Source organism: Bicyclus anynana, chromosome 11 (assembly GCF_947172395.1).
Source record: "Bicyclus anynana chromosome 11, ilBicAnyn1.1, whole genome shotgun sequence".
In the NCBI taxonomy this organism is placed as follows: domain Eukaryota; kingdom Metazoa; phylum Arthropoda; class Insecta; order Lepidoptera; family Nymphalidae; genus Bicyclus; species Bicyclus anynana.
In genome coordinates this window covers 6,108,067-6,131,529 of record NC_069093.1, presented here as the reverse complement: position 1 = coordinate 6,131,529, position 23,463 = coordinate 6,108,067, and the positions used below count along the sequence as shown (strand labels likewise).

At 35.7% G+C, this 23,463-nt stretch overlaps 1 protein-coding gene across 1 annotated transcript; it reads left to right on the top strand.

The window, feature by feature from the left end:
• The first annotated feature begins 797 nt into the window (after positions 1-797).
• LOC112056236 (aldo-keto reductase AKR2E4) lies at positions 798-14,326 on the top strand. Its single transcript, XM_024096625.2, has 7 exons — positions 798-944; positions 2,637-2,726; positions 3,540-3,722; positions 8,814-8,930; positions 10,704-10,871; positions 12,202-12,399; positions 13,811-14,326. The coding sequence occupies exons 1-7, from the start codon at positions 885-887 to the stop codon at positions 14,048-14,050; spliced, it is 1,056 nt and encodes a 351-aa protein (XP_023952393.2). The 5' UTR covers positions 798-884; the 3' UTR covers positions 14,051-14,326.
• Positions 14,327-23,463: the final 9,137 nt, after the last annotated feature.

Below are 23,463 nucleotides of genomic sequence, written 5' to 3'. Positions count from 1 at the left end.
TACTGGTTGCATTTTTTCCTTTGATAGCCACGCCGATCCTTTGTCTTCTGTCCGTCGTCACTAGTAAGTAAGTGTAGCGTTAAGTTTCATATGTATGTATTAAAGCGTTTTTATTTTATTACTAGCCGACGTCCCGCGGTTTCACTCGCATAGCTCCCGTTTCTGTGAGAATATCGGGATAAAATATATAATAATATACACTTAAACAATACACACAACTTAGCCCCAAAGTAAGCGTATAGCCTGTGTTATGGGTACTAATATAGCGGATCTTACAAATCATATATCGTACTTCGTACTAATATTACAAACGCGAAAGTTTGTATGGATGTTTGTTACTCTTTAACGCCGCTACTACTGAAGCGATTTGGCTGAAATTTGCAATGAAAATAGATTTTATTCTGGATTAACACATAGGCTACTTTTTATTCGGTAAAACCCATGGTTTACCGAGATTTGCGAAAACTGATGATTTTGATGATATGAATGTTTGTTACTCTTTCACGCCTCGACTACTGAACCGAATTAGTTGAAATTTGGTATTAAGATATATTATAGCCTAGACTAACACGCAGGCTACTTTGTATCCCGGAAAAATCCATGGTTCCCGAGGGATTTGTGAAAAACTAAATTCCATGCGGACGAAGTCGCGGCTGTCCGCTAGTATTATACTACAAATAAATATTTATCGGTTTAGTAGATCCAGACCCCCTCCACTACAATATCACAAACTTTACCTCTTTGTAATATTAACTTTAGATAAAATGGACCTTTATACCAAGTATTGTAATTATTATTATAATGCTTAGGTATACCAGAACTCCGCATGTGATGTATGTTTTATTTATACTTTTTATCAGTGCGTGGCTCGTTTATAAGCAAAGATGGACGTGTTTGGGTATTTGAGATATGCGATTGTGCTTATTTTATTGGAACAAGTATCAGTGAGTATACACACGTCTATATATCCTTTTGTTTAAAGTAACTTAATTTAATTTAGATTATTCTTACATAGACTGACCATGCTTATATTTTTTTAGTATATTTGTAAAATAAGTTGAGTCTTCTTCCACATAAACATCAGTAGGCTGTTTCCATACATAATAGGTATATGCATATAACATTAATTAATTTATTAATCTTAGTCAACTATACATATACAAGTTTATTTTAAAATAATATTAAAACTACTTAAATTGACTAACTGTTATACTATGTATATAAACATCATATAAAAAAATAGACTAAGTTTAAAATATATCTAAAGACTTAAATGTCATAGTAACAAATAATATTAATAAACTTACCTTGACTTTAAAAACTTGGTGTTTATTCTTATCAGACTTTCTTTTTGTGACTTCATATTTATGTGAAACTAGCTGACGCCGCACGGTTTTACTTGCGTGGTTCTCGTTCCCGTAGGAATACGGGGATTATATATAACCTATAGCCTTCCTCGATAAATGGGCTATCTAACACTGAAAGAATTTTTCAAATCGGACTAGTAGTTCCTGAGATTAGCGCGTTCAAACAAACAAACAAACAAACAAACAAACTCTTCAGCTTTATCTATTAGTATAGATATAGATTAGTCTTGGTACGCAGCTTTGCTATAAGTTTTTTTGTCAATAATTCACATTGTTGACTAACATACTATTAAAAACTTTATGGGTCTATAGAGAACAGTTGAATCATGTCCCCTGCCACCAGATTAAGTTCATAATCTGGCGACAAGGGACATAATTTCTCATATTATAACAAAAAGATATGCTTCAGCCCTCATTCGCACAAGAGGTTTTTTTAACTGACGTTAAAAAGTGTGTGTCTACTTGAATCGCCCAAAACTGAAAATGCAATACTGTTCGAAAAAAATCGTATTTTAAAAACGTTGTCGTGTGAACATATCTTGGGAATGCATTTGTTGTATTTGAACGCTTTTTTAACGTGCGTTGAAAAAACTCTCGTGCGAATGGGGGCTTTTACTTTGACAATTTGATATCTAGTCTGCTACGTTCAAAATCTTATATTTATTGATTCAAACTCCAAAATTCCGTACTGATTTATGGTGTATGGAGGACTAATTGCAAACACCATATTTATGTGATGAGCATGGGTTTTTCCAATGTCTGGGTGTATTTCTATACTAATATTAAAAAGCTGAAGAGTTTGTTTGGTTCAACGCGCTAATCTCAGGAACTACTGGTCCGATTTGAAAAATTCTTTTAGTGTTAAATAGCCCATTTATCGAAGAAGGCTATAGGCTATTTTACCGACGTATTCCTACGGGAACGGGTACCACGCGGGTGAAACTAGTCAGCTAGTATAATATGTACGCATAATCTCTACTCTGTACGCTTACTTTGGGACTATAGATAGTGTTGTGCGTATTGTTTAAGTATATTTATTTATAATTAACAGCTATTATAAAATAACGTATTTCTGCCGAATACAGGCTCTTAGAACTTTTATTTGTAATAAGTAGGTTGTCCTCTATTTTAAACTAGCTGCCGCCGCGCGTGTTCACCCGCGTGGTTCAATCACACAAACAAACAAACTCTTCAGTTTTATAATATTATAGTAATTGTAATTGTAATAAGTAGGTTGTCCTCTATTTTAAATATCAATTTATTTAATAGGTATATGCAAGTACTTTGACCTACACTCTGAATGATGGTAACGAGATACCAGCCATAGCTTTGGGAACTAGTTTGGGACATCTCTCTGATGTAAGTGACCTGATTTTAATCCTCGATTCAAAGTGTTATACTATGTTATATATCTATACTTAATGTTATAAATGCGAAAGTAAGTCTGTCTGTCCGTCTGTTACTTTTTCATGCCTCTGAAATGATTTGAACGAAATTCGGTATAAAGATTTGTGCAACTTTTTTCTTGGATAAATACAAATTTTACACGAACGAAGTTGAGGTCATTCGCTAGTTGTTTATTTATATATTATGTAAGTTTGACTGCTATGTGTGTCTGTCTGTGGCATTGTAGCTAAGCTGATATGCCTATTTCTTCAAAATCGAATATTTTTAAATACACATGAGTGGGGTATTAAATGTTCTGTACATTACAAAATCATAACTTTCAAGAAATTCTCAGAAGGAATCCGCAACCCGATGTTGGAAAGTAGATTATTATCATTAATATCTGATAGTGCTCATTACAAAATCCTAAGTCAAGATCCCATACCAGTGAGCCGTGATAGCCCAGTGGATACGACCTCTACCTCCGATTCCCCGGGGGTTGTGTTCGAGTTGAAAACTTTTCAGTTGGGTGCGTTATAAGAAAATAAATATCACGTATCTCAAACGTTGTAGGAAAAACATCGTAAGGAAACCTGCATACCACATAAAAATGCACATAACTGAAAAGTTAGCGATTCATACCCTGGACCGTATTTGAACGTACGCCCTCCGAATCGAAGGCAGAGAGGTCACTAAGCTATCACGTGTTACTAGGCTATCGCGCCTCGTCTCTAAGATTTGCATCTATAGTTCTATGTGTATGTATTTCATTTTACAATCTTACAGGGTACAAGGCTGTTGGCAGTGAACCACTCACTAGCGAGAGCGGTACAATGGGCTCTAGAGACTGGGTACAGACACATAGACACTGCAGCCTTGTACCGCATAGAGGACGAGGTTGGTCTCGGCGTCCGGGACTATTTGCGAGACAATAACGCGGCTAGAGAGGACGTGTACATCACTACTAAGGTACGAGTATACTTTTTTTTTACGTATATCAGAGGGCCTAGTGGCAGTTTGATACTATGAAGATCGCGTTAACGTAAACGCAAATTTCTAACGAATTGAAACAGCGCCATCTAGTGACACTACTGCACAACTGTTTTAATTCCTTATAAATTCGCGTTTACGTCAACGCGATAGTAACAGTATGGAAATATTGAAAACTCCCACTAGGCACACAGTTAGGCCGTGGCCAAGTGAATGTTGTGGACACTATACTTAATTTTGTGTAAATAGCAAAGTTATTTGTTAAGAATAAACTGAGATACTACAAAATTTTAATTATGTATCTCGTATTGTAAACGCTAAAGTTGGATGTTTGTATGGATGTTTGTTAGTGTTTAACGCCTCAACTACTGAAGCGATTTGGCTGAAATTTGGAATGGAAATAGATTTTACTCTGGATTAACTCTGGATTAACACATAGGCTACTTACTTTTCGTCCCGGAAAAAAACCATGTTTTTTTTGTTCACTAGCTTATTACTAATAGTAGGTAAAGGATGTGAAAAACGCAAGTTATTTCAATAAAAAAACGATATATAAGTTATACAAAACATGTAGAAAAAGATAAAAGACATGTAGACCAATAGTGGCGGAGTTAAAATAACGCTCTTCTGTCCTTCATCCCAACGCAACGAAAGAGAGAGCGATATTATCGATTTCAATGTTATTGATCGACATATTTTGTCTATTAATCCCCAGTTTTACCTGGTTTGCATCTAAGGCCTATAGGCTTTCTTATATATCAGCCATGAAGTAGTTCGTTTCGAAATTTAACTAGTTTAGTGTAATAAGATCATTTAAGTTGTAAAGTTGAAGGTGAATTTGAATCGCATTATTGTAATTTAAAGTAGTTATGCATTGTTGCTGCGAGCAAATTTCAACTTAATGGTTGTGCAATCTCGGTACATATTTGAATAACAGTGGTGGCAAAGTGAGCTTTCTGGCCGGATAAGTGTTACGTATTCTGTGGTAATAGTCGGCTTCTGTTCTTAACTTCTTATTGTAGCGTCTTATGTAACGATATTGCTGTGTTTCTTGGAATAGGAATTACAGCATATTCGTTGCTTTAACAAGAATTTCTAGAGGAAATTCTACTCTGAAATACTACTGAAATTTGCTGCATTCGATACTCATGCTCAAGTAGATAAATAACACAACGTTACGAAAAATGTGAACTTGAGGTTATTTTTAAAGTGAACAACGAAATGAGAATAGATTTTTTATATTTGATTGAAAATTTTTGTTTGTACCTATAACTTTTAGGCCAAGAATCACAAAAACTAATCTGGGGAGAAATGCTCCTATTGAAAGAATAGTGAGATCGTATATTAATATGTTTAAAATGGCAAATCTGGATATTTTCAATAGCGGTTCAAATTCTTTTAAAAGTAAAGTTAAAAAACATATGTCTATGAATAATGTACTTTAAATGCATTCTGTTTTTGTTTTAAATGTAATTTCTTATTGTTAATTCCCATTATTATTGTTGTAATTACATTTTTTTTTCTTTTAGTTTCTTTTTTTTTAGTGGTAGGTAGATTTAGTTTTTGTTTCTTTTTTTTATTGGTAAATTAAGAATTGTATTAAAATAAACGCATGTTGAGTTAGCCTGTAAGTGGAGTGTACAATGTAGCATAACACTTTTTAATGCATGTTATGTTTAATTAGTCATAAGTTTTTTTGAATACAACGTTGGCTTCCGAATAAATAAATAAATAAATACTAATAAATAAACTTTTCGATAATAAAAAAATAACAAAATTTTAATTTTGATAAGTTGAGCCAAAATTTAGTTTGTCATACCTAAAAATAAGTTAAAAATATTTTGAACACATAAAGTTTATGGTTATGTAATGAATTAAATAGCTTTTAATATTTTATGTTATAGAAGAAACGCACAATTGGAAAAGCTTACCATCAATATTTGCTATCTTCTCGGCGAATTATCGTTTAAGAGCGCGCAGCGCGTCGGTACGATATGGATAAAATTCGAAGCGCAAACGAGACGCCGAATTATGACTTTCACGTGAGTGAAAAGCACGGAGCGATTGACGCGCGACGCAAATTTTATGACGTGAGCGGCAAAACCATTTTTACCTAATTGCAAGTAAATTAAACAACATAACAATAAACAAAATGGCCATGTTCAAGATATATACCTAATTTTCTATACAAAACAGAAATTTAAGAAAATAAGTTTGCTTTTCCTGAGATTGAAAGCAAAATGTGAGCAAAACATGTATTTTTCAAAAAAATAAACTATCGAGAAAAGTTTTACAAATTGTGTATTTTGTATAGTCATAACGAAGCTAACACTTTGAAATATCATTTACCCAAATATCAGGCTCCTAACTTTTGCAGAATCTGAGATCCAGAACCATTTGTAACCACCAAATTACATATTGCACACTCTTAAGATCTATAATAACGGCATTAGGGCATTATTTGAATCGAAGGAATTAATTAATTAAATTAATCAATCGATTTTCGTAATTGTATTTTTTTATATGAATTGATAATTAAGTTTATAATATGCCAGTTAAATATAAAAAATAATAAATGAAATCTATTACGAATTACATTCTATCTTATACATATACACACTAACATTATAAAACAAAATCAAGCGATAAAAAATAACTTTACTTTTAAAACTTCTCAAATCTCAAGTAAAGTTATACTTCAAACGTGACTTCTATATTTCTTACGTTTTTCTAAATCTTCGGTTCTAATTGAGGTACGCAATTCGTTTTACTCTAAGAACACTTACTGGAACGAGTTCAAATGAAAGCTTTTACCTACTTAAATTGATTGAGTTTGAGTGAAGCAACGAGTAGGTGTGAATTTTCTACTTGACTTTAATATTAATCTCAATATGAGTTTGAATCGATATGTTTCTTTTTTTGTTTGATAGGTTATATTCCCTGGGTGGTCCCATGATCATCAGGTTGGGATCACGATGATATCATGGATAACTCGAGGGATCTCTTTAGTAAAAATCCACAGCAGTTTAAATAATTATCACTGAACCAATGCATTGAGTTAGTAATAGCAAAAAACATGATGGCGAAGTAATATAAGTTAATTTAAGTTAAAAAATATGTTCTCATGTTAGCGATTAAGCCATTTTATGAGAATAAATATCACCTTAAACCTTAAAATTTTTTAGTGCATCTTGAAGTAGGTATTTTTTGCGAAACAATTGAAATTATAAGTTAAAAGATTCAATTGACTCCATTTTGATTTATAATAAATCTCCATTATGATCAATGTACATGAATATAAAGCTCTATAAGTGGGTAGGGTAATAATTATAAGTAGTCAGTACGTAGAGTAAACCCCATTTTAGTTTTACTTTATACTGAGCACAAAAGTACTGGTGAATTACGGAATGGATTAAAAAAAATCGTTACCGTGTTAGAGTTAAGTCTTGGGTGTACATTGAGCCATGTTTTATTAAGATGCAATCTTGGAGCCAGGAAGTCTAAGGAATGTCCGCGTCCATTGTAAAACCAGAGAATTCCGCATTAAATAATATAATACAATTTTGTTCTATTTTTATAGCCTCTTTTTTATTTTTTTATTCTTTACAAGTTAGCCCTTGACCTACAATCTCACCTGATGGTAAGTGATGATGCAGTCTAAGATGGAAGCGGACTAACTTGTTAGGAGGAGGATGAAAATCTACACCCCTTTTCGGTTACTACACGACATCGTACCGGAACGCTAAATGGCTTGGCGGTACGTTTTTGTCGGTAGGGTAACTAGCCACGGCCGAATCCTCCTACCAGCCAGACCTGGAGAAATTAAGAAAATCTCAATCTGCCCAGCCGAAGATCGAACCCAGGACCTCCGTTTTGTAAATCCACCACGCATACCACTGCGTCACGGAGGCCGTCAAAAAGCCTCCGATGATATATGACGTTGTGAGGCCTCTTGATGATATGAGACGTTTATTTCACCTGTGTCGACGGAAAAATACATGGCTTTTGCAATTAAAAACAACTATACCTACCTCAATTAACGTAGTTAAAACCTGATTCTTTAGTCCATTAGCTTCATATGCCAATGCCCCTCCATAAGCTTCTCTGATATATAGAGAGGGGCCTGGCCCAGTAATGGGCTGATAAGCTAGTAGTTCGAGATCCGGCATCTGTTATATATGCCCTCATCTGTTATTTATTTAGGATAAGAAATAAATGATAGAAAATATTTCAATTGAGACATTCCAAATAGTTTGCATATAGTAAAATTGCAACCGTAGAGTATTAAATTATTAATTTTTTTATTAAATTTCTTTAATCTACTTCTGTAATAGGTTAATAAAAAAGTCGTGCACTAGTTAAAATAATATACCTAACAGAACTGATATCGTAAAGGTTGCAGGCTTTACCACTGCAACGGAGTTACCAAATATAAACACTTGAGTAATGCTTTTTATACCCTCATCAGTTATTTAGTCTTCATATATACTCTCATCGGTTATTAAGTCGTCTTAATTTAACTGTGTTAAGTTGCCTTTGATCTAGTTTATGGTTTCCTAGATTTTTGTTTGAAAATGTAAAGAAGTTGTGAAGATTTTGAATGATGAATGTGTCCTACCGCCATTTAACTAGGCAACCTATTTGCAATGTGTTACTGTGAATATTATCTATATCACTAATAAATAACAGACGAAGATATATATTTCTAATGCCGGATCCTAGACTATAAGCTGATAATAAACATTATAATGTCAATGCCTTTATTAAGAAATTACTTACTGTACCAATATTAATTTAATAACCAACATTGACACATATAGAGCCGTGATAGCCCAGTGGATATGACCTCTGCCTCCGATTCCGGAGGGCGTGGGTTCGAATCCGATCGTGAGGAAACCAGCATACCTGAGAATTTTCTTAATTCTCTGCGTGTGTGAAGTCTGCCAATCCGCATTGGGCCAGCGTGGTGGACTATTGGCCTAACCCCTCTCATTCTGAGAGGAGACTCGAGCTCAGCAGTGAGCCGAATATGGGTTGATAATAATGAACCAACATTGTCTTTTAACACAGTTATGGAACGATGCCCATGAAAGGAGTGAAGTTATTCCGGCATTACGAAAATCATTACAAGAATTACAGATGGATTATGTGGATCTTTACCTGATGCATTATCCAATGGCGTATACGGTTAGTACAATAAATTTATTATTTTACATCATTAAATATTCTTACTATTATAATAAGTATTACTGCTGCTCTCAGATTTTTCTAAATTCTTTTCGTGTGTGAAGTCTGCCAATCCGCTATGGGATAGTGTGGTGGACTATTAGCCTAACCTCTCTCATTCTTAGACTCTTGCTCAAAAGTGAGCCTAACATGATGATGATGGTGATGACTCATATAAACTCAATACCTCTTATACTTAACCATCTCGTTGGTTCTGTGATTAACCTATGTGACTATCGTAATGCGTTTCAGATCCTAGGTTTGATCTGTTAGTCTGTTTGTGAAATATTGAATGTATCATTTCCCCAAGAAATTCTCAGTACCTACACCAAAGATCACTAAATTCGTAGAGGGCTTCACTACGTACTTAGTTTATTTTATCGATTAAAATAATACAGTATTTTTATCGAAGGTTGAACGTCAGAAAAGATAAAACGCCCGTAAGGCGTATTAAAAACTTTGTCTTTGATCACAATTACCAAGTCGATCAAAGTAACTTGTTTCAAGGCGAACATGTTTGCAAGATTCTTCGATGTTTTTGACTGTCTGCAACGGCGTGCTTACATTAATTTAATTGTTTATAAGTTAAATTGAAACAAAGATTATTATAAGTTGCCGACTTCAAAAGTTCAAAGGGGTGTGTGGCCCTTTGAAGTACATTTCTGATCTACCAGTATGTATGATGAGTTTTATGGATCTACCTACCTGTTTTATCGAATTATATCAATACAATAATTCAGTAAAATTATCAGGATTATCTTATGTGATTTGATTTTTTAAGCATACATTTTTCCAGTTGTGAAAATTAATTACAGATACAAAGTAGTGAATGACAGTTGACATTTGACGTTATTGTGTTCTTTGTTGCGCATTAACACCTACTAATATTATAAGGCTGAATAGATTGTTTGGTTGAACGCGCTAATCTCAGGGCCTACTATTCCAATTGAATTATTTTGTGTAAAAGGCTATATTATATAATATTATAACTACGTGATAATTTTACGCGACTAAAACTGCTGGCACGTACAGCTAGAAGAGAAAAAATAGTATTGAAACAAACACTAAATACAAAAACAATAAAAAAAATAATTTTGTCAATTTGTCCGTCTGTTCGAAAACTACCAAAGCTTTAAGGGAATGTATGCAATCTTAAAAATTGGGATGTTTTGTTGAGAAGAGATGTAGATAAAGAAAATTTATTCCAAACATCACGATACTGAGCCGCCTGCATCCAGCGAATTCCTGTGATTCGCTCGATGTCGTCAGTCCATCTTGTGTATCTATATATTACTAATAAAATTTAAAAAGTGTTAAGTGCACGTTTTAATAGTAGAGAAAAAGTATGACAAAATGTTAACTTAAATTAAAAGTAATTTACTATCCAGTGAAATCTATACTTATATTCTACGGGTCCGATTTGAAAAATCTTTCAATGTTAAATAGCCCAGTTTTTGAGGAAAACTATAGGCTATTTATTATTAGGTTAAGACCATTAAGAACGAAGTACCAATGAAGAATGTTACAAAATCGGGGGATTTTTTCCTATTGTCTATATTTTGATTATATCTTTGTAAAATGGTTAAAGGACTATTTACAAAACATGCGACAACATAAATAAAAGAGGGTGAAATAGGGGTTGAAAGTTTACATCGACTTTCACGCGGACTAAGTCGCGAGCATCCGTTAGTGTTAAAATATAAAGTAAAAAATACATATTTGTCTTGATTTCAGAAAGACGGCGCCATAAGTGAGACGGATTACTTGGAGACGTGGAAAGGTTTGGAAGACGCGAAAGAGCAAAACTTGACTAGATCAATAGGAGTTTCCAACTTCAACATAACACAAATGCAGAGACTCTGGAATAACTGCAGAATCAAGCCAGCAGTCAACCAAATAGAGGTCAGTTTTAAAAAGTCTTCGTAAATAATTTAACTTAAAATACTGATTATGAACGTGGTATTCTTCATAGTATTTAAAGGCAAGGTGCTGGAATGCAACCCCGTACTAGAAAACGCAGTGTCGGTCGACCCTCTACCAGGTGGAGTGACGACATCAAGCGAGTCGCAGGGATTCACTGGATGCAGGCGGCTCAGGATCGTGATGTTTGGAAGTCCCTACAAAAGGCCTATGTCTGCAGTGGTCGTCCATCGGCTGATATGTTGATGATGATGACAATGAAAGAGGTTATTTATATTCTACTAGCGGCCACGAGCGAATTCGTTCGCCTTTAGACCTCTTCGCTTTTTGGCTTTACCAGACTTTGTAGCAAAATCCGTACTTAATAGTCTAGTACCTATAAATTACCCCCTGCCAACTGAAATGTGGTAAGTAATAAAGTAAAGTTTTTTTTCTTTTAAGAAATTTTCACTTGATTAAAATTATCATCCCGGAGTTAGGAAGTTGGCAATAATACACCTCTGTGCCTTGGATATCTCTTCTTTTTATTTTCTATAAGTAGGAATGCCTGTCCATTTGGATGGTCAAGTTATTGTTAAAATATTATGAACGATTTCATAAATGTATTACGTAATTCAGTGTACCTATGTATAGATTTAGCGTTCTACATACCTGCTATGAATAGTTGAACGTTTAACCACTTTCTCAACAATGGAACAGGCGAAGAGGGAAATGTAAACACGACCAGTGTGTCTGTACACAGTAACATATCTTCTTCGCGAACTTAACAAAGTTCCAATGCGGGTATCGTATCGGATACCTGGCAATTAATGGAAAATCTAAGCGAATTTTTATGTAATTTTGTTAGGAAAGAGAGGCACGTTTATGACGGCCTCCGTGGCGCAATGGTATGCATGGTTGATTTAGGAGACGGAGGTCGTCGGTTTCGATCCCCGGCTGGGCCGATTGAAGTTTTCTTAATTGGTGGGAAGCTTCGGCCGTGGGGTAGTTACTACCCTGCCGGCAAAGACTTAGCGTTCCGGTCCGATGTCGTGTAGAAACCATCCAAAAGGAGGAGATTATTAATTCGTCGGAATCTATTTTTTTTTTTTTTTTTATGTATGTTCACCTGTGATTACTCGAAGACGCCTGAACCGATTTGAAAAATTCTTTTTTTGTTTGAGAGGGTATGCTTTCCAATTGGTCCCATAACTTGGTACCGCCTTCAAGCTGATCAGAAGTTAGCAAGTATGAACATATGTTACTTTTCGCTTTTTACTTTAGTAGAAACATTTTTGTGATTTCGAAGTCGATTAAAGTTTTTCATTCACAGGTGAACCCAACTATAACTCAAGATGAACTTGTAAACTGGAGCAACGATCACGGGGTGATTGTTATGGCGTACACCCCCTTTGGAGCCATACTAGGTCGCAAGAGCGATGCCCCTCCACCACGTGCAGACGATCCATACCTTATGAGCTTGGCTCAAAAATACAATAAGACTGTGCCGCAAATACTGTTGAGGTATCTGGTAAGTATGATTTATTTGGATTAAAAAAAATTAAGACGTTACTAATACGTGAAGATATAAATGAATAATGTAGACCAAATCTGCAAGGGCGATCCCTTTCAGATTCGAAATTGTGGAATGGTTTGCAGGAAGTTTTATCCTAAAGGGTAATCAGGCAAATTCTGTTTAAAGATTATTATTATAATAGCAGCGGAGTTTAGCTCTCCCTTTTGTCTCAACGCCATAGAAGAGAGATAGAGCGATAGATTTTTTTGATAGATTTCAAAATTTTTTGACTTTTAAATAGCCAAAAATAAATTGAATTTAGTGTTTGGAAATAGTTTTCATTTAAAAAATGCATAGTATTCAAGCACGGTATGCGGCTTGCCTTTCGACAATTTCCATATTATCTTCATTAACATCATTATCAACCCATATTCGTTTCACTGCTGAGCACGAATCTCCTCTCAAAATAAGAGGGGAAGTCCACCACACTGGCCCAATGCGGATTGGGAGACTTCACTCAAAGAGAATTAAGAGAATTCTTAGGTATGCAGGTTTCCTCACGATGTTTTGAGACACGTGATATTTAATTTCTTAAAATGCATGCCCCGGACCGGATTTGAATCTACGCCCTCTATCATGGCTCTACTAATATGCTTCCAAATAAGTATTAATAATTATTAACTATGAAAGAAATTTAATTCAAGGTCAGGGCAACGGCGATAAGACCTTTTAACCTTTAGAACGCAAGAGCCCTTGTTGACCTTTGACCGTTCACTGAGCCTATTCTCTAAATACCTACCACAAAAGCGTCTAGCCAGTAATTCAACATTGAGTAAACACTATCAATTTGTGCGTCTTTTGAGTAATTTGAGACAATTTTGTAACTTTCGTGAGATATTCGTCGAAACCGCTTTCTATTATTATAGGATTCAAGAACAACACTTCCATTAAAGTAATAAATGGTTAGAATTTCTTGGTATCTAGTTAGCTTACAACATCTCAAGAAGGTTAAGACACCTTCTTAAATTGTTCTAAGAATTTATATTTATTAAAAGTTTTTGGAAGCGTTTACCTGCATATTCTACGTATTTTTACGAATGACTAGTTAAAAATGTGAACAAAGTCGTAAAATAAAATCTCGAATTATATTTTTTTTGGTACCTCCTACATACAAAGTGAAGATGAATGTTTTGTAGTCTATACCATGGCGAGGGGTATCGTTATCGGTATTTTTGTGGGATTAAAGTGCTAGCTTAATCTACGGAACGGAATGTAAAAAGTGTAGTTACAACTTTTTGGTCTTAATGTTTTCCCTCTAGCCCCCTTTTGCAACGATAAGTAACTTCGTTCCAAAAGTGTATGCCGGTATTTGTACCATAATATTTTCTGTGATGTCGTGTAATCATTGAATTTATATTTTTTACAGTTGGATCGTCATCTGGTCGCAATTCCGAAGTCAACGAATAAGGACCGGATTAGCCAGAACTTCGATATAACAAACTTTTCACTGACATCTGCCGAAGTTGACGAGCTATCGAAATTTAATAGTAATTACCGTCTCCGAACACCCGCCAAGTGGTATCCCCATCCACATTTCCCGTTTGAGAAAAAGAACCTTACTGCTTCAGAAATAAAGTACATAATCGAAAACAGCAAGGACGATTAGGGAAGAGAAAATAAAATTTGGGATGGAAGCAGAAATTTTCATATAATAAAAATATGTCAGGTAAAAGGATTTTTTTCGACTCACGCGGATTAAATGTGAAGATCCATTAAGAAGCTTTTGTTACGAAATTGATTTGTCGAAGTGAATTCTTCTCTTATTGAACGTGAAGGAATTTGCGTGTCTTATTACATTGTGAATCATGTAAAATTATACCAATAAGTAAATTTCACCGTATATGTATTTACAGTATTACATGTCTAATAATGTTTCAAAGTATTATGTTTTTTTTGTTATTTTTTTTCCATACTGTACCTACTTAAATATCATACAGAGTGTCACGTGATCAAGATCTGCCAGTATTTTTTAAATATGTTTTTGACAATACGAGCCAAAACGCCTGTCGGCCATTACGGTCTATTTTGCAACTGTTTAATATATATGACGTATAACAAATCCCTTACAAACGGAGCGTTTGACAAAAATATTAGTTAACAATTTATTTGTTTGAAGTTTAGTACATCAAATGTTAGTGACGTCACAAAATGGACGACAGCGTTTTTTGACGTTTGGAAAATTAAAAAATCCATTAAGACCTTTATTCCATGTAATATACGAAATTAATATTGTTTATTATGAATTCATTTGATATGAATCAACTACCCTATTTCAAATTAAAGACTTGCTTGTGAAAAATACACGGTGTGAACAAGGGGGGGCAGGTGTGCCATCGAACGCCCTGTTGGCAAGGAAGCTGGTCTCCAGCAGCTGGGCGGATGAAGATCATCGGAAGGTAGGTGATTTGTTTGGATTGCATTGCATTGCTGTGATAGAATCCTGCCCAAGAGAATAGAAGAAATATTCGTACTCATCTCACCAGCACTTAATATCCACAGTTCACTTATTTATTCCCGAGATTCAGCAGACTCAGAAGTGATTCGAAAATGAGAAAACTAATGTCGCACAAAGGTTATGATTCACAACATTTGTCAGGACAACTTAATTAAGAAATCAAAGTGTAACCATAATAAGACCCTAGAATGGCAGAGAATGACCTTGAGTGACGTCACGCACTTGTGAACGTTGTGTGTAGGGTTAAAGGCTCCTTTGATTGTTAACAAACACTCACCTTTTCCATTCAAGTCACTCTCCCCGCCTATCCCAAGTAACCCATAAAGAATTACACAACAAGAGATGTGGACGGCTCGAACGCCACGAGCACACTTTCTCCCCCACATAGTGGTAAAAGTAAAATATATTTTTCAAAATCGGTATAGATGACCCAGAGATTACCCCCTACAAAACCACACACTTCACCTCATTAGTAACATATATCCATCGGATCTGTAAAAGGTTTCTGCACCAAGTACCCTCATACAGCATCGTTTAAAAAAAAATAGCAAGGCATCAACTGCAATAGGAACGGTAACGATCTGCCTCTAATTTCGTTTCTGTAAACGTGGACACCTGCTGTTTTCTACTGCAGTATCCTAAAAATCGTAAACGTTGCCGCAGTGATTTGGATCCGCCCATGATTTGAAAGGATTTCGTAGATCGTTTACTTGTATTATATATCACACGGAAATTTATTTATTAATACTTTAACGCACAATAAAACAATTACAAAGAAAATAAATAAACAAAACATGTGCAAAGGTGGCTTTATGGATTCTAGCAATTTCTTCCAGACAAGCTTTGGATAAAAGGATTTTAGGAAGGAAATTATAGAGTACTAGTGGACGCCTGCGACTTCATCCGCGTGGATTTCAGTTTTTCTCAAATCCCGCGGGAACTGTCGCGGACTTTTTTTAGAACTTTCAAAGGGGAATAATTCTGTTATACATGATTTTTCTGAAACTTTAACCGCAGCGCACGCACCATAAGCTCTCAATAGGAAAAAAACCTCCGATTTTGAAACATTCTACATTGGTGCTCCGCTCCTATTGGTGTTAGCGTGACAATATATCTTTCTATAGCCTTCCTCGATAAATGGCCTATCTAACACTGAAATCTATCATCTGAAATTTATCAAATCGGACCAGTATTTCTGAGATTAGACAACAAACTAACTCTTCAGCTTTATAATATTAGTATAGATTTTGATAACTTTTTAAATAAGAAAGTTAAAATGCATTTGTAACTTTCTTATTAAAAAGTGGTAATTAAGTCAAAAGTCAAAGTCAAATTAAAAATTCATTTATTTCAAGCAAGGCGTAGTTTCCATGATATATTGGTTATAATTAAAGTCCAAAACATAATAATTTATCATCACTTTCATACAATTCTTTCTTACATTAGACTTAGTTTGTGTGTGTGATAAGTTAGTAAAGATATTCTAATTTTGAAAGACTGTGTCTTGTCCATTTGACATTCTATGGGGCTTAGGATGACTATGTCCTAAGTTCAAGTCCTGGTACAGCCTGTGAAATATGAAGCTTTTCTTTTTTCCTAGAATATTTCAGTAAATAATTTCAGTTCTGGTGGTGTTACAACCACGTGCCTCGGAGAGCACATTACGTCCTAGTCGTTATCATGAACATCTGATAGTGATCGTTAAAGAGTAAATATTATCACCCTCTAAGCCCACCAAACCGCATTTGAAAAGCGTGGTGGTTCTAAGCACAATTTCCCTCTCCTTGTCCAGAGTTGAGCCATTAAAATCGGCTAATTATTATGATATTTTATTCCAGGATACTTAACTACGGTAGTGGATTATAGAACTTTTCAGTTTCAACCTACCCTTGACTTATTGCAACTGATAGTCCCAGGTTAACAGAGGTTACTAAAACGCACCAGCCTATATGTCTGTTAAGACAGGTATTCAATCCGGTGGTGTAGGTCCGGCGTTGACAAATCACCTGGGAAGCCAGAGGTAGCGTATACAACTCTATATACGCGTTTATTGTAAGAAAGTTATAGTCTGGACGGGAAAGACTATACAATATTAATGTAGTGATAGATGATAGACTAAACGCATTTGTATGTACAAAATAATATTAAGTTGTTTTACAAACCAACGCGTTGTCTTAACTGTCAACATAAATACTGTCAATGGTTACTACTGCATCCAGAGCCAAATAGACTGCCAAAAGTAAATATACTATGAAATATACAATAAAACGACTTCCCTCAGGATACAGAAGCACGCAAAAAACGCATAGTAATAACTTAATTAATTTGGATAAAAAAATTACCATGATTTTTGAATCTAAACAAGTCAATTTACATTTCTGACCCTTGCATTAAATAAAATTTTAGACGCCGATTTTCATTACAATGTTAATAATACATCATCACAATAAGCTGAAGCACAAAAACAGAATGAAAAATTGTTTAGTAGCATTTTGAAAAGTTGTTTCATTTGTCTTCTTTCATAATATTCTTTGATTTTACTAATTCATTATAATACACTCGGATTCAAGTCTTTTTATAATTACAGGTATATTGACGTATCAAAAGAAACTGTAAATAAAGTAGATCTACTTAAAATAAATTACTTTTGTATTTTATTCAATACATACGAGTGCGTATTTGAATCGAAAGGAAACACCCTCCGATTCGAATACGTATTGGATACAATTAAGTTTTCAGGTCGTCTTTCCTTACCCTCTAAGGAGCTTTGGAGCCATGTTGCCTTTTTAATCTCCTTAGCATTATGTAATTGAATTCTTTCTATCACGAGTATAAAGGAAATGCCGCTTTTATCTCAGCTTTAAGGCTTTGGATGATCTAATTAGTTCCAACAAGCTTTGTATTTATTTTCTTCGGGAAATATCAGTATAGCCTTAGCTGGCGGTTCTTGTGTACAGCTTCCAGCTTTATGCTCTGTAGGTATCATGTTCCTGACATTTAATCAGGGAACTATATAACGGACATTATTCAACGAGAAATTTGTATTTTTGCTTTCCTACACTTCACACGTTCGCTGCGGCACTGATTTTTCTGTACTTTTCTCTGGTGCGGTACAAAGTCTTTGGGTTTAGGCTGCGGTACGAGGTCAATTGACCTCGTACGTCTAGCGGCTTCAAAGGTTACGGGGTCGATTGACCTCGTACTAAAACTTTGTATTGCGGTACGAGGTCCATCGACCCCGTAACTCTTGAAGCCGTTAGACGTACGAGGTCAATCTTCATTATTCACTAGTAATATAAAGTGTTTGTGAGGTTGAAGGGTGTAAAATCTAGTTCTAATGAACCGATTTTGAAAATACTGTTACCAACTATTTGAAGTTTGTGTCACGGTATTTGGGTATATCGCAGGCATTACATTGTATCCCTGTATTTCCACCGGAAAAAAAAGCTTTTACCATTATTGTAGAGTATTTGTAAGTTGATATATACAACATTAACTGTGTTAACACTAAATAATTGTCTATTACTATGTTTTATTTACTTGACAGCTTCAATTTGTGAACATTCCATTTATTAAATCACAATAATATAATGAAGTGCACTCAGTTGAATAAATTTACGTGAACGAACACGCCGTCCTTAAGGTTCCGTAGTCAAACGAAGGACCCACGAGGAACCTTAATGCCAATGAAAATGAAAATAAACTGACGTTAGGCACGCCAGGGAAGTTTAAGCTCATTGTTTGGTACATGAGATAAACCAGTGCTGCTGTTGAGTATTTGCTGAACCAACCGAATTTGAACTCAATTCCTAATTATGACAAAAATATTTGACAGTAAGTCAGGTTTTTATTTTATAATGCACTAGCGGACGCCCGCGACTTCGTCCGAGGTAATTTTTTACTACCCCTACCCTACCCTACCCCTACCCTACCCCTATCCTACCCCTACCCTACCCCTACCCTACCTCTACCCTATCCCTACCCTAGCCCTACCCTAGCCCTACCCTAGCCCTACCCTACCCCTACCTTACCCCTAGCCAACCCCTACCCTAACCCTACCCTACCCCTACTCTACCCTATAATGTCAAGATTATTAAACAGTATTTTAGAAAAACAAACAGTATTTTATTTATTTACTTCGACAATGTCACGTTCAACTATCATCAGTAAACCGACTTTACAGAGTACAGACAACCGATTTTTTTAATATCTGTTATGGTAGCTGCCTTTCCCTGTGCCCCCTTAGCGATGCTTACGGAACCCTACAAAATATCGACACGAACTTGACCAGTTATTCTATTAAATCCTGCTGCAAACAGAATTTTTAAAGAGTGTTCTGTCTAGTTGTATATTTTTAATTACAGAATACAGCGACAACGCGCCAGTAGTTGCGCGTAATCCGACGACGGTTGGTGTGTAAACAGCTGGGAACTATTTTAATTAATCTACGAATTGTATTATTTTTTTCAAAAACATTATAAACCAGCTGTTTTCCCCGGCATTTTATGAAACACTTGTAGCTTTAAAAAAGCTGAATTTTGTGAATTGGACTATATTACGTATTGTGAGACGACTATCATTTACTACACTAACATTCCATGGATTCACCGTGCGGGTGCCGGGTCCATCGCGTGGTAGAGAGAAAAACTCCGAGCCTCTGCTCGGAGTTTTTCTCTCAGGACTCTTCCTGAACTTGTGACTACAGGATGTAGGGTTAAGGAATTCCTTGACGATCGATCAACACTCTTCGTTCTCTGCTAGTGTTGTTCTCCCTGCCTAGCCAAATTTGATAGGATCGATTTGTGAATTGGACTATATTACGTATTATAAATATAAAAACTAAATTCCATGCGGCGAAGTCGCGGGCGTCCGCTAGAAATATAAAAATTTAAATTACATCAAAGTATATAGAAGCTACACGAATCGGGTACAGTTTAATAATGCGGAACAAGTGATTGTTACAAATAAAAAAAAGGTCGAAAGGACGGCGCAGCGGGCTCGGTTTTCAATATTTCACAATGGACACTGGACGGGCGGCCACGCGAGCGTCCATCGAATATATTCAGAATTTAGTTGACGCCATTAAGGCCGAATCGTGCAGTTGGAACAATGTTTTGGCAATGTTAGAGGTTCTGTATTTGAAATTGTTGAACACAATTTTTAACCCCTTATTGCATGAATTATGAAAGAGATGGAAATTAAATGGTTTTTTGATAAAAATAAATTTTTAGTACCTTAAACAATAATTAGTCATAATTATAAAAAATATAATTTATGTTATTTTAGAAAATAGTATACGAAGCCATATGTGTATGCAGTCTCGTCGAACAATATCTGTTCATAAATGGCTTCGTATGCATTTAGTCCAAAATGAATTTAAGTTTAACGTTTGGTATTCAGATTTGGAGTCTGAAGAATGATTGTCATCACTCAAAAAGGCATCACTAGGAATAAAGTTCTTGTGCTTAGATGATCCATAAGACCAAGAAGAATTTATATGTATCTGTAAAGAAAATAAAGCTAGCTTGAATGCATACGAAGCCATATATGACCAATAAAACAGCGTGCTCTAAAAACTAAATAAAACGAAAAAAAGTGAACAAGGCACATTCATTTCTTATTCCTAATTATTAAAGCAGCTCCTGTGAAAATTTTCAGATTTTTAACTAACCGCTTTAATATATTTTTTTCAATTATAAAATTCACAATTCTGGATGCCAGTTAAACTTTACAAATACTGAAATAAAATGATAACTAACTTTTGACGTAGATTAACAAAAATACATACGGTTACATGAATAAATGAATAATTAGGATGAGAAGGTAGATCAATAAAAATCGGATTTTAATATACATAAAAAAATCCTAAATTATCGAAGCCATGTGTGGCTTTGTATGCCGTAAGCGGTTAATATCCCTATAGGACGTGTTTAAGAGACTTGGTCGCTGACTATGGGCCTTATTAGAAAGCTCAAAGTCACACAGCGGGCGATGGAGCGAGCTATGCTTGGAGTTTCTCTGCGTGATCGAATCAGGAATGAGGAGATCCGCAGACGAACCAAAGTCACTAACATAGCTCAGTGAGTCGCGAAGCTGAAGTGGCAATGGACAGGCCATATAGTTCGAAGAGCCGATGAACGTTGGGGTCCCAATTTGCTGCAATGACCCCGCACCGGAGAGCGTAGTGTTGGTTGACCCCACTAGGTGGACCGAGGATATCAAGCGGGTTGCAGGGAGCCGCTGGATGCTGGCGGCTCGAGATCGTTGAGCTTGAAGGTCCATACAAGAGGCCCATGTCCAGCAGTGGACGTCTATCGGCTGATAAGGTAAGGAAAGGAAAGGTGTACAAGCGGTTTGGTTCTTCGTTCAATATATGCACTACAAATATATGGAATGCCCTTCAAAGTTATAAGTAAATAGACATCTGCTAGGTAAGCGCTTCTCACCATAGACTGCATCATTGCTTACCATCAGGTGTGATTGCTGTTAAGCGCTTGTATTAGTTTGGTGGGAGGCTTCGGCCGTAGCTAGTTACTGATGCCAAGAATGCAATCAGTAAAATTTTCTTCTGTCTGTCTGTTCATTATAGAAACAAAAACTACTCGACGAATTATAATGAAACTTGGTACAATTATTCTTCATGGGCAGGGTAGGGGTACAGTAGGGGTAGGGTAGGGGTTTGGTAGGGGTAGGGTTTCACGCGAAGTCGCGGGCGTCCGCTAGTAATAAAATAAACTCTATCATCGAAAAAGAAAACAGGCTTAAACATAACGTATAGATACGAGTTATTTTAAACTCTTACGCTACGTTATCGTTACAGAAGATTCTTACGATTCTTCCGTTACGTCAACTAAACGGAAGCGTTACTTTTGTGAAATAGGTAAACATGTAAACATCCTTGCAGGGGCGTAGCTAGTAGCGCTGTATCAGCCGTATCAATGATACGGGGTCACAGACTACACTACTTACGTGTGAAAGCCAAAATTAGCAAAATGTAATCCACCACCTCACATAATCAGGTACTTCACAGAAAAAATGCTTTTAGGTATCACTACAGAAATGAAAGTTTAAACAGCATTTTTTTTCAGATTAAGCTATAAGCGTGCGCCCAAAAGTTGGAAACATCCTACATTAAGTCACAAAAACTATCATATACAGGATGCTCGGGAGTATTTTTCATGACTTCAAGGTGTTGACAAGTTCACTAATAGGAGCAGAACTGCATATCTATTTTTTTTTACAAAAAAAAACTTTTTATGTTTTCATACATAGTAATTCCTTGCATTTTAAAATACGTAATCGTAGCGGTAAGACTGTCGATATCGACGACATATTGCAACTGGCACTCCGCACTTCACTAGTAAGCTACTTCATGATTTATATATCAATGAATAACTTTGACTAGGTCATAATATAAGGTTGCGATATAAGAGACACAATTTAAGATCTATTTCCAAAAGAAATATGTTTTACTCCGAAAATATTCATTTTAGAACACATGTTCTTCAGACATTTTTAATTAATTTTCCCTAAAGAATATAACCCTAGAGTTATGGGAAATACTAACGAGCAACCTGTATAATTCAATTAAGCATTCTGTTTCTATTGTAAGAAATCTTTAGCCTGCATTTGTGATTCATCTACTGTTACAAGGCCCCTCTAAGACACGCTACGCCACTGCATCCTCGCTATAGTTGGTAACAGCATACCAAGTGTATCGATATCTTGCATTTGCCAATAACCGTTCCACTATCAAATGGCCTCTGTGTAGATGATATCTGTCGGCTGCAGTTTCCGCTATAAGCATATCATATAACCTCAGCACACCGTATACCTGTTTAGTATTCTGCAGGGAAATCTGTGCTACACTGTTGATACAATGTTGCAAAGATTTAGCGGAAAATTGGTTGCATAACCAACCCTACCGATCAACAAGTCTATTCAAGCTACACTCGAGGCAACGGACATAAATTATTACAGCATAATGTGTGTACTCTTTGCCTAACAGCGCTCGTGTCTGATATTATGTTTTAATACAATAAAACATGGTGGACTATAGAGCCGTGATAGCCCAGTGGATATGACCTCTGCCAGTTGCCTATGACAGTTAAAAAATTAGTTAACACGTGTCTCAAACGGTAAAAGAAAAACATGGTGAGGAAACCGGCATACCAGATTTTCTTAATTATCTCCGTGTTTGAAGTCTGCCAATCCACATTGGGCCAGCGTGGTGAACTATTGGCCCGCTTATTCTGAGAGGAGACACGAGCTCAGCAGTGAGCCGGATATGGGTTAATAATTATGATGGTCTATGATAGACAATATAAATGTAAAACTTAATTAATAACTTATTTTTGCATACCTAAATATTTTTGTTGTTTATTAGTTGTGCTCCAAGGTTTCAACCGTGTAGATCCCATGCATGTATACATAACAACAACTCCTAACAAGTTAGCCCGGTCGAAATATTGCTACGAACATCTTGACATAATTCTAGCGAACGCTTCGATGTTTTCATTCCAAGCAAATCTGCTAGCTAGCATGCTTGCCAGAACGCTTGACAG

What these genes read in the sequence shown, in the direction of transcription:
- LOC112056236 (XM_024096625.2), top strand. Translation starts at nt 885, where the DNA reads ATGGACGTGTTTGGGTATTTGAGATATGCGATTGTGCTTATTTTATTG. An exon ending in CAGCAGTCAACCAAATAGAG is followed by an intron (nt 10,872 to 12,201) that starts GTCAGTTTTAAA and finishes TTTCATTCACAG; the next exon opens with GTGAACCCAACTATAACTCA. An exon ending in AAATACTGTTGAGGTATCTG is followed by an intron (nt 12,400 to 13,810) that starts GTAAGTATGATT and finishes TATTTTTTACAG; the next exon opens with TTGGATCGTCATCTGGTCGC.